The 12,015-nt window shown below is 48.6% G+C and overlaps 1 protein-coding gene across 4 annotated transcripts in view; it reads left to right on the top strand.

The window, feature by feature from the left end:
* The window catches only part of XG (Xg glycoprotein (Xg blood group)), a 33,195-nt gene extending 26,932 nt beyond the window's left edge, over positions 1-6,263 (top strand). Inside the window, exons 8-11 of one of the 4 annotated variants that reach the window (XM_033104469.1) lie at positions 1,490-1,516; positions 2,131-2,166; positions 3,105-3,221; positions 4,820-6,263. In XM_033104469.1, coding sequence (XP_032960360.1) covers positions 1,490-1,516; positions 2,131-2,166; positions 3,105-3,221; positions 4,820-4,836 — 197 coding nt within the window. In that variant the 3' untranslated portion in view covers positions 4,837-6,263. Of the gene's footprint in view, positions 1-1,489; positions 1,532-2,130; positions 2,167-3,104; positions 3,222-4,819 lie in introns of all 4 variants that reach the window. The other 3 variants (XM_033104460.1, XM_033104479.1, XM_033104489.1) reach the window with 3 other exon arrangements.
* Positions 6,264-12,015: the final 5,752 nt, after the last annotated feature.

The raw sequence follows: 12,015 nt of genomic DNA, 5'->3' as shown, positions 1-12,015 counted from the left end.
CGTCAGATGCCCCACATCAGGACATGTCGGCTTAGGTGAGCTTTCTCCCCACTCGTGCGTCTGAAGATGGTGCCTCCGTGTGGGTCCTTGGTCGAGTGTGTTCTTTTGTTCTTTGCCCGATTCATAAATCAGAGAGAAACGACTCCTCTCGTAGCTATCTCAGAGTCCTGCGAGGGCCTGCGTGGTTTCCCGGGACATCAGGCAGGTCCGTCATCACACTGCACCATGTCTTGGGGACCAGCTCCCGAGTCTGTCCTCGAGCTGCGCCAGCCTGTGAGTCAGCAGTCAGGTTGGCACCAGGGTTTTGGCTCAGGCGGCAGGCAGTTGAGTGAGTCACCCGGCTTCTGCCTTCCCGTGACAAAACGTGTTTGGCGTGTTCCCTTCTTATGCCGAATGCCAAGGTAGACCGGCCAGGAAGGGCGTGTCCTATGTCTGTTCTCCCTCCCGGGGGGTGATGTGGAGAACAGGTTTCACTCATCTTTTCAGGAGCTGGCTTTCAATGGCCAGGTTTCTCTGATAGCCACTTAGGAATTTGCTTGGGCTGACAGCACAAAGTATGGCAGACTGGGGGGGCTTCAACAACCCACGTTTCTCTCTCCCGGTCCTGGAGGCTGGAGCCTGAGACCCAGGCGTCCCAGGGCTGGTCCCCCCTCTGAGGCCTCTCTCCTGGGCGTGTGGACGGCCGTCTGCTCCCCGTGTCCTCACACAGCCGTCCCTGTGTGTGTGTCTGTGTTCTCATCTCCTCTTCTTATAAGGACACAGTCCTGTTGGATCAGGGCCCACCCTAGTGACCTCATGTCACCTTAGTCCCCTCTTTACAGGCCCCTCTCCAAATACAGCCCCATTCTGAGGTCCTGGGGGTGCGGAACCCAACGTGTACATTTGGGGAGGACACAGTTAAGCCCATATAACTAACACCCACCATCCACTTGGAAGAGGCAGTATATTACATCACCCCCAATGTTAACATAATACCCCCATAAACGATTCCACTTCAAAACTAGCAAAATCAGCCCCAAGCGTTTTGTTTTTTAACACATCTCAAATCGTTTTCCAAACATGGCTCTCCAGACATAAGAAGAAAGTGTAGGCATACCTCCTTTTTCTCTGGCTGGGATTCCCGCGTACAGTGCGTTTCCATCGCAGTCTCTTCCCGAGGGAGGGGGCGGGGGGGCGGGGTTCGTCTCTCCGCACAGACAGCGCACGCGCCCAGAGGCGGAATCCAGGGCCACTCCTGGCGGTGGGGCATTCAAGGACCTTAAATCACCAGGTGCTCTCAGGGCTGTAGCATGGCCATCTGTGTGTGGCGAGGGGACCCCCGACCGTGGTGACTGTCCCCAGGGGGGACGCAGAGGAAAGCTTTGTAGCCTTCCACCGCCTCTTACTCTGGGGATGCTTCCTGTCTCACGGGTGCCTCTTTGCGGGTCGCCACCGAGACACCTCCTGGGCTTTGTTACCTTGCATTTCACGCGCTCTTTCTGTCCTGCAGGCGGAGGGCGCAATCGACCCAATTCAGGTGGATACAATCAGGGTAAAGGAATTACGTCGTAAAAGCTGTGTGCACAGACTCTCCTTGCGGAGAACTAACAGCCGTCTGTCTGGGCGCTGGTGGGAAGCTTGCGGATCTCCTGCGCGGTGACTAACTGACCACCTGGGTCTCTAATGTGTGTCCTAATAGGTCACCGAAGACCGATTTGGTGTTAGTATGTGTGTGTGTGTGTGTGTGCGCGCGCGCGCGCACATGTGTGCGCGCGGCCTGTCTGCATGAGCGCAGGTATGTCCACACATGTGCACGTGTGTCCACGTATGCATCGCTCGCACGTGCACATGGGTGCCTACATGTGTTCACATGTGTGCATACGTGTGAGTGCAGGTGTGTGCCTTCCCGCAATGCAGCTCCACGCGCGAGTGTGGAAGCCTGACATGAGAGCCGCCTTCCGTTCTCCCTGCGCTGCCCCCCACGCAGAGTATTGTCTAGGTCCCGCCTTCCTCGCGCTGACTGACAGTCCGTCCCAGGACCACACAGATTTTTGTCTGTCCTGCTCCTTGCCGCGTCCCCACCGTGCCAGCAATGCAGGGCGTGGATGAGCTCTGCCGAATGCACAAGTGACTCTGCTTTTCCTCTTGCAGGTGCAGGAGGGTATTCAACCTACGGCCACCCACACGGTAATCCTTGGGTGCCCCCCCTGCCCCCACATTTAATAATAGCTTGCCCACCACGTGGGAAAGGCCAGTGCAGGCCTGTGTCAATGTTTCAATCCAAAGATGCCCTCTGTACTGATTGACGTCTGTATGGAAGCCCTGGAACAAAGCGTCTGCCCTTTGGGGGGGGGAGGGGCAGGTCCGTGGGGCTCAGAGGACAGGCAGGATGGTTCCCAGGCGGGAAGGTGCCTCCTTGCTTTGAGAGCAGAACTGGGGTTCTCGGACCTGTCGCTTCCTTTTCTTTGACCACTGCCGACCTGAATCCAAAAAAAGAGAGGAGGAAGGAAGTCAAGGGGGACCCCTCCCGGAACGCCCCCAAAGTGCATTGCCAGCCCCACTGCAGGTCAAAGAACGGGGTGGGTGAGGGCAGAAGGGGACTTTTGTCATGTGTTCCTGGAAGGACGGTCCCAACCTCTTAGCATTTGGCGTTTATGTTGAAGATGAGAGGGGACCCGCCCACCCATCCAGGAAGTGACTGTGACCCGTCTATTCTAAGGGACGAGAAAGGGGTTGAAGTGACTTTCCAGCCCTCAGCCCCCTACTTATGCAGAGTCTCGGTATCTGGGAACTGGTGGGTTGAACATTGTTGTTTTTTTGCATGAGTAAACACTGTGTGTCTGCAAAGATACAAATCCATCCAATTACGCGCATTTTAGAAAAACCCATATTAGGAGACTTTTCTGTGCAAAGCTCTGCGTCACAGGCCATGGATGAGTAAGGTGTGGTTATTTGGCTTAACTTAGGACAAGTACAGAATCATTCCCTAAAGCTTCCAGTTTTCATTCACTTTGTTTTCCTTGAATATTAGAGTGGGATGTGGACAGACATACATAAAATTAGCGGTGTTCGCACTGGCTGTGCTTTTCTCAGACCATGTGTCTTGCTTTTCATAATTCTTTCAGGAAATACGGTGGCAAAAATCGTGTCTCCTATCGTCTCGGTCGTGGTGGTGACCCTGGTGGGGGCAGCGGTCAGCTATTTCCAACGCAACCGGAGGAGAAATTGTTTTCGGACAAATGGCAAGTTTCCCTGCATTTTTTTTCTTCTGGTTATAAAGCCTGGTATAAAATGCATTCTGGCATCTTTCCCTACAAACGCTATTTCTGGATAAGCCCAATATAGGCTGCCTTGTGTAACTAAGGAAGTGATTTCAGGTTGGGACTTTGTCGTGAACACAGAGAAACTGCAGAGAATCCAACACCTATGTTTTAAGAGAAGATGCTCAATTTTTTAAATTAATTTTTTAAACGGTTTTCTGATCTGCAAGATTTGGTGTAAATTGTCAAAGACCTTAAATAACAAATAGAGACTGGAACATTAGAGCATGGAGAGGGGGTGGGGTTCAGTTGGTTAGATTGTTTTGTTTTGTTATTTCAGGGAAATTTTATTCACAGATGAGCCGGGGGAAAATATTTGGGTGACACTGAAATGTTTGCACCCCCAAGCAAACAAACAGATGGGAGCGCTAAGTGATAAATGTTTGGGGTGACTTTGGAGACTGTGCCCACACTTTGGGAAATGGTTGGGGGTCGCTGTGGCTTTCTGGTTCAGGCTGGGGTCCCGTCTCCCTGGTTTGGAGAACGCCCCTCCCTCCACTTCGGGCCCCCCCTTTTGCCCCCCACCCCATTAGCCATCCTTGGCCGCTGATCAGTGAATCCCCTGAATCTTCTCGAAAGGGAAGGACAGAGGGGCGTCAGGGAAGTTTTACTGCAGACACAGCCACTCCGATTTTAACTTGGGGTCTGGCAAGGTTTGGTCCTGAGACCACCCATGTCTGAATCTGTCTGGGGTTTGGGGTGGGGGGGCCCTCCACCCCACACTTCCTTTGTGTCGGCGGAGAAACAGAAGCTGTTAAACAGAAGCTTATTCCAATGGTTTTATTGTTTTTATTTATTTATTTTTCTATTTATCTGTTTATTTATTTATCTATTTAGTTATTTATTTATTTTAGTGGTGTTTTTTTTAGATCAGGAGTTCCTGCAACGTCAAAACCCTAAATCCTGCCCGTGGCCTCCCTCTGCTGGTGGATAGGGGGTACTGACCAGCAGCCCGGTGGGGTTAGCCCTGGGTCCACGTCGCAGCCCACCCCACCCGGACAGAGGGAGAGGGACAGAATTTATGAAAGCCGTGCTTCCTTTCCTGGCAACACGCCTTATCCTGACAGAGCAACTGCATCTAGGCATCGGTGTCGGTTGCATCTTTGTCAGTGATTTGTAAACCTATGAGGTCAGGCCTGAGGCATTCATCTCAGCCCCAAAATGTAAAAGGGAGGGGGCAGCAGTGCCAACAAATTCAGTCCTCAGCGTAAATGCTATTTGAGTGCAATATTTAAATAATAATAATAATAAACTGGCAAACTGCCGCCTTCAGGCTTGCCACCTGTTCCTACAAATAAAGTTTTATTGGAACGGGGGTGGGGCCGGGTGTAGGGTGAGGCAAGTGAGGCACCCCCAAGGGGGTTCATGTAAATATTAGTTTTAACGAAAACAACATAACAAGATAGAGAGTTACTGAGTTCAGTGAAGGTGTCCAAACCCGTGAAAGATAACAAATTTAAGATCAATCCGTAGAGTTTTTCTTTCCCAGCGGTGACCGTTTCTCTCTATTTCCCTTCCAGCCCCAGAGAACGTCTGAGCACCTCAGCGTCACTTCGAGGAAAGTTCAACCTGGGCAAGAACTGCGTTTCTCACTCCTTTGAACAGTTCCTTTCATTCTTGGCGTAATTCACCTCCCTCAAATGTTATGTCTCCCGTTGGAAATAGCTGAGCTGCCTCCCACAAAATCCTCAATTTGTCGGACGTGGTGCGTTTATAAAGATTACTTACACAGCCGGACATGCAGTGGTCGAAAGGGGTGGCCTCATCCCTTGGTTCCATTGTCCCCTTGGATGCAGAGGTGACGAGTCTGCTCTGGAAGATGAAGAACACGGATGGGGTTTCAAACAGGTTTCAAAATAAGCAGCCTGAGCCATGCAACGTTCTCCGCGTATGAGGGAAATCGTGAGAAACGATACCCAGCACTACAAGTAAAGTGGGCACGAGGCATGCATGGTGCTGGGGCTGACGGCAGGTCAGCTCTGGCTCGTCTGCGTGCAACACGTTTGTCACCTGCAGGAAGGGAGGCTGGATGGGGGATTTTCAACTGCAGAATCGCTCGGGTTCAAACCGTCTCGGACACTCGGTCGGTCTGGGGATCGTTTTCCCTGTGAACTCTTAGGGTTTCCATGGTGTTTTTGTTTGTTTCTTTGTTTTGTTTTCTTGGAAACTATGGGACAGACCTAGCGATTTGAAGGTGTTGAAGCTTTTCGTAGTATTTTTAGTCTTTGGTACTCTGTAGGTGCCAGTTCTTGAGGCAAGTGCATACGTGGCTTTCCTTGGCTTATACATTTTCTTTGTGCTGGAGTAGAGAGCCTTATATCCTCAGACATCTAAACATTCGAGTAGCTGTTTGCTTTTATTTTAGGACTGCTTTCGGCGAGAGGAAAACGGAAGGTGTGGGTATATTGGAATAGCTTCATTCAACGACTGTTCATGTTTACAGGACTTTCAGACTTTGCTGTAAGTCTCAGAACCAAAGGTGAGGACCTTTGTTGTAAACCAGAGCTCAGAGTCCCACACGTGCGTGCTTTGTCATCAGCACTAGGGATTCGGTGCTAGGTATCCAGAGAGAGAGTCAAAAGTACAAAGCGTTCGAAAAAGAACTTCAAAGTACTGGTGCCGATGAGATGTGTCAGAACCGCATGTCTCACGGGATGGATCGACGTGGGATTCGAGCAATTTGAAGACCGCCTGTGTTCCCTATATCACTATGAACATTCTGTGAGGTGTCTCAGCTCAGGTACAGGGTTCCTGTAAGTGATGGAGCCTAATGCCCCCTGAACATGTTCCATATATGCGTTCCAGTGTGCGTTTAAAACTTCTGTTTAAAAAGTTTGTGTTTACTGCACACACACACACACACACACACATTCACACGTATAAATATATATGTGGAATTTAAGCATTTTAATCGACAGATCCACCTGTTTTCTGCAGCTGTCTTCAATAACTTTTCATCATTTACAATAAACGTAAAAGAAAATGATTGGTGTTGGTTGGCATGTCCTTGTTTCTCGATTTTGCACATAAAACTACGATACAGCAGTGGACGGGTGTAAAAATATGAGGCTACAGAGTTTGGCACGTAGCCAGTACACACCCTTCTCAGCTCAGTTGTGTGTCATTTGGGCTGTGGGTAACCGTGGGCACGAATTGTCGCTGAGGTGGTCTCTGCTCGGTCCCAACGCACAGCAGATTGTCTGAGAACCAGAGGGGCATCTTGTATTTCCCAAAGGAAAAAAATATATATATATGGATATATCTTTTCATCAGTACCACCTAGGACAAGATGGATTAGGACCGAATGGAATAAATATAGCAGAGAATTATGGGATACAATTTCACCCAGAGAAGAAAGAATGGTCAGCGGTCAACCTGCTTGAAAAAAGCACAGTCAGATGATGATCCCTTGGGAATCTCTTTTCAGGGACTGACCAAAGCCAGCTGGAGACTGTTCTTCTCGTGCTCATAAAGAGGAGAAAAGTCAGAATCAAGTCCCATCTCCCTGTGTGTCACAGAAGGAAATGACAACGTTGACGTGTGCTGGTCTGACAATGAAATTCGCGAACTTGTTGCAACAATGTTGCTCACCTTCTTTGCTATCAGAGGGATTGTTCATTATGAATTTGTACCAACGAGACAAACAGTTCACCAAGTTTACTATTTGGAAGTGCTGAAAAGGCTGCGTGAAAAAGTTAGGTGACCTGAACTTTTCACCGACAATTCATGACTCTTGCATCACGACAATGCACCAGCTCACAGGGCACTGTCTGTGAGGGAGGTTTTAGCCAGGAAACAAATAACTGTATTGGAACACCCTCCCTGCTCACCTGACCTGGCCCCCAGTGACTTCTTTCTTTACCTGAAGATAAAGGAAATATTGAAAGGAAGACATTTTAATGACATTCAGGACATCAAGGATAATATGACGACAGCTCTGATGGCCATTCCAGAAAAAGAGTTCCAACATTGCTCTGAAGGGTGGACTAGGTGCTGGCGTCGGTGCATAGCTTCCCAAGGGGAGTCCTTCACAGGTGACCACAGTGATATTCAGCAGTGAGGGGTGTAGCCCTTTTTCTAGGAGGAGTTTGTGAACTCAATTGTCAAACCTTGTATAAAGTGACACTGGATCCCTCCCTGCTGGTCAGGTGAATATCTTCATGTAGAAATGGGGAGAAGCCAGAAATCTCATTTTAGAGAGGGCAGCGGAGGGAGACCACCGTGCCACTTGCATTTCGTTTCTGTTTTGCTACATACAGTTAAAAGGAACAACTTTCTTCCCCCAAGTATGAACCACTGTAGGTATGTCTTTCCAGAAAGTGTGGCCCTGCTGATTTAATTCCGATTCCTAGAGCTGGAAGGTGAAATCCCACGTGCGTGCGTGCGCGCACACACACACACACACACACACACACACACACACACACACGTGCTGTATTAAGACACTGTTATCGGCTGAATTGTGTCCCACTGCCAACTTCATTGCATGGCATCCTAACCCCCAATATCTCAGAATGAGACCTGATGTGGAAATACGTATTTCTAATTAGTGAAGATAAGGTCCCCTGACGTAAGTAAGGGGGGGCCCTCCTCCAATGGGACTGCTGTCCTTAAAAGGGGGGGAATTTGGAGCCAGACATGCACACGGGGCAACTCTCATGGAGCTACTGGAGTCAAGTTGCCACAGGCCAAGGATCCACCAGGAGCTGGGCGAGAAGCCGGGAACAGAAGTGCCCAACTCCGCCTTCGCCTTCAGCCCTGCCCACACCTGAACGTCAGACGTCCAGCCTCCAGAACAGGAGAGAGCATAAACGTCTGTGGTTTAAGCCCCCTCAGCTTGTAGGGCTTTGCTTTGGCCGCCCAAAGAAACTCATCATTCGTCAATACACGTTGGGTACATATTTTCCCCTAATTTAAAAGACATGATAGAGAATTCGTCTAGCTTGCCTGTCCAGGTGGTGGGCAAGGCCCAGTACAACTAACCCCTGGACTCTGAGGCCCCACTCATGAATGCACATCCTGGGTCCTCCATTTGGCGCTGTGTGACCTTGGGCGAGTCACACAACCTTTCTGGGTCTTGGTAATCTCATCTGAAAAGAGTCCCCACTTTAATGGCAGGACCTGCCTCTCGTAAGTGCGGTCTGGTCTGCCCCACGAAGATGGCAATTTCCTTGCACACCACCTTTTATTTGTATTGTCTTATTTTTCCTTTTTTTTGACAAATGTGAGGCGGTGGATGGATTTCAGGTCTCAGCCAACTTTCTCCTACCAAGTATTTCAAAATAGCAAGGAAACCTGCCCTCCCCGCAAGCACAGATGGGACGCTGCTCATTTTGACAGCTCGTCTTCCAACACGCAAATGGCAAAGCCATCAGCAGCCAACCGTGAAATTCCCTTCTCCGAAATTCCTGCTCGGAATCCATCAACGTTGTCAGCCCGTGTTAATCTAGTTTCACGCAGCCTTTCAATTTTTTTTCCCCTTCCAACCAAGCCCATTCAGATGGTCAGAAACATCGTGAAGCGAGTCATTTGAAACTAATTACCCTTCGAACATGGGCGGCTTATGCATCATTTGGGAGAAAATTACTCAGTGCTTCTTTTCCCTCATAAACTCATGATGACACACCAAGCGTTGGAAACCCGCCTGCGTTGGTCGAAACAGCAGAACGCTGTGTATTGATCCCCTTGCGTACTGTGAAGTTGGAAATGGCAGGAGTGAGCAATTTGGCTCTCCTGAAACTCTCCCTTCTGCTGTGGGAGTCAGAACTTAGGCTTTTGACAGGAGAGCTGCTTTCTATATTAAACAGTGTCATTCTTGACGACCCAGATTTTGGGGGAGGCACCCTTGATGTAAATAAAGCGTCTCCAGTGGCCGGCCCCGTGGCTCAGGCGGTTGGAGCTCCGTGCTCCTAACTCTGAAGGCTGCCGGTTCGATTCCCACGTGGGCCAGTGGGCTCTCAACCACAAGTTTGCCAGTTCAACTCCTCGAGTCCCGCAAGGGATGGTGGGCTGTGCCCCCTGCAACTAGCAATGGCAACTGGACCTGGAGCTGAGCTGCGCCCTCCACAACTAAGACTGAAAGGACAACAACTTGACTTGGAAAAAAGTCCTGGAAGTACACACTGTTCCCCGATAAAGTCCTGTTTCCCTTCCCCAATAAAATCTTTAAAAAAAAAACCCAAAATAACCAACGCGTCTTCACTCCCTTCCTGGGAATGTAGCATGTTTCCTTCCCAACATGTGGGTTTTGGTGCATCTTTGATTGTCCTAAGCACTGCTCTTTAGGGGTTATGACGAGCATTTGACTTGTGCAATGACAAGTGGTTTCCATCAGCGTCCGGGGGTGCCAAAAAAACGTATACAAATGGACACTTTGGTCAACGTTGCTCAAGCAGGAGTTCGCCATCATCAGAAGTGTCTGGACTCTGATGGGAGCCACTTTGAGCACCTCTTGTCATTGCAGAAGTCACACGTGGCTTGTATTCATCTTTTGTTATCGGTATATATTGAGTATTACAATTTTAATACAGTTTTCCTTTCTTAAAACGTGTGTCCATTTTTTGGGCACCCTCTGGATATAAAATATTTATATGTTTAAATACATAGAAATATAGTGTATGTACAGGAAGGACTATATTATACTTAAGATCCAAGTACATTGTAGTAAAAGGGAATAACACCGAAGAGCTTCCGAAATGTCCTTTTGTCCAGTATACTATTCTTAGGTCCTAGCGTCTTAAAAAAGCTTTTAAAACAACCAGCACAACAATGTCACAAATTTCAGTACACCTGAAAGAGGACGTTTTGCGTGTCAGTTTCCCCCGACATGCAATTTGCTAATGACAATTCCGAAAATTCCACAAAAGGGACATAATGGCACAACGCGTATAACCCCGAGAAGCTTTTGCAGTTAGAGTTTCTGATACCACAAAGGCCTAAGGGTCGTTTGTCATCAGTTTAGTTACATTGTGTTCTGTTTTACTTCTTGTTGGAGATAAACATTTGGAGCTTGGGAATCAGAGAGTGGTGTATCCCTTCAGCCGGCCAACAGTGCATGCATGGGTCAAAACGTAGCAATTTAGGAAGTTAACGAAAGAAATAATGGTCTCATTAAGAACACAATACCCTACTAACATGCCTACTATTTTACTAGGCAAATAGATTAAAAAAAAACAAAACAACTTTTAAAATAGGTGTTTTACACGTGAATACACAGAAATGGGTGTCATCCATAATGAATTGCTAGCAAACGCATCGCGAGAACGCCTGGTTGGCTGAGGAGCTGTCGTACATATTACACTCCCTACTGCGTGCCCTCCAGATAATAGAACAGTGCCTGCAGAATTGAAGAGGCTGACAAAGGAAGTGAGACAGGCATACTGATTGCTCATTATTCGTTGAGCCATTCTGCATTTGTGAAGGGCTTTCAACTTGGCTTTGTGGGTTTTTCTTTTTCTTTTTCTTTTTTTTTTTTTTCATGGTGAACAGTGTGGAACCATTTTCGGCTTGCATCATTCTGCAATCCATTCATAGCCCGCCAAAGGTATGGGACCTCCCGTGGCAATCTCTGAATTACACATTTGCATAGCGTTGTCACCCTCTGCTGCAGTCCTTTCTAAACAGAAAAGGTGGTCTTGGTGATGTGATGCCATGCGTTTTCTGCTTTCTTTGTAAATACGGTGTCTTCCACCACTGTTTCTGTCTGAGCCCACGTAGCGGCTGTGCACACAATACTCAGGAAAGCAGCCCGTGCCTGAAAAGAAAGGGTTGTGAGATCTTGTGGGAAAGACGGAGAAGACAAAGAGAGAATCTAGGAAGCAGGGTGGGTGTTCGGGGGTCAGCCCATCCTGGGAACACTTCCCTGAAGTCCACGCGTACAGGAGCGTGGGGTTATCTTATCTGTGTGCACACTGCGTGCTATTCCGGGTCCTGATGTGATTTGGGTTGGCCTCCGCCCAAGCCACATCTGCCTGATGGAGGCATGTCCCCCGTACTTCCCAATATAAATGCAGCTCCCGTGACATCTGTGCTCTGCAGCTGCCTTCCTCCCCATTCCAGCCATCAACCCCTGCTCACACAGGTAGGCGTCTGTGCATAGCTGGGGACATGTAAGTGGTCCACGGAAGGGCTGACGAGGTCCTTGAGTTTCCTTCAAGTGAAAACACCAGCAGTACGTGGACGTGACAAGCATGGGACATGTCACCATGGCAGTAGCTGAACCAGGGCCGGTGGGGGCTTGGGGTCCAAGTCCTACATTATCTCCTTTCATTGTAGAACAAAGAAGAGTCGGGATCCTTACCGACTCTTACCCTAGCCACCCTTACCCACTTCCCCTGCTCAAACCTTTCTTCTCTGTCTCATATCCACTTGCAACATTATTTTTTATTATTTATTGAGTGGATTTCCACCCAGTACATCATCATCTGTACACAGGCATGCGTGTGTCCCCTACTCCGAGAACAGTGACCAGCACATAGTAGGTGCTCATAAATACAGACGGTGCCAAAAAACATGTATACACATTTTAAGAAAGGAAAAACACTGTATTAGCATTGTAATACTTAATATATATCGATAACAAAGGATGAATACAAGTCCCGTGTGACTTCTGCAACGACAAGAGATGCTCAAAGGGGTTCCCTTCGTCCAGACATCCGTCCAGACACTTCGGATGACTGCTTGAGCCACGTGGGCCAACGTGTCCACTTGTAGACAT

Source organism: Rhinolophus ferrumequinum, chromosome X (assembly GCF_004115265.2).
Source record: "Rhinolophus ferrumequinum isolate MPI-CBG mRhiFer1 chromosome X, mRhiFer1_v1.p, whole genome shotgun sequence".
NCBI classification, from domain to species: domain Eukaryota; kingdom Metazoa; phylum Chordata; class Mammalia; order Chiroptera; family Rhinolophidae; genus Rhinolophus; species Rhinolophus ferrumequinum.
Note: the sequence above shows the minus strand (reverse complement) of the source record. Positions and strands in the feature narration are given on the sequence as shown.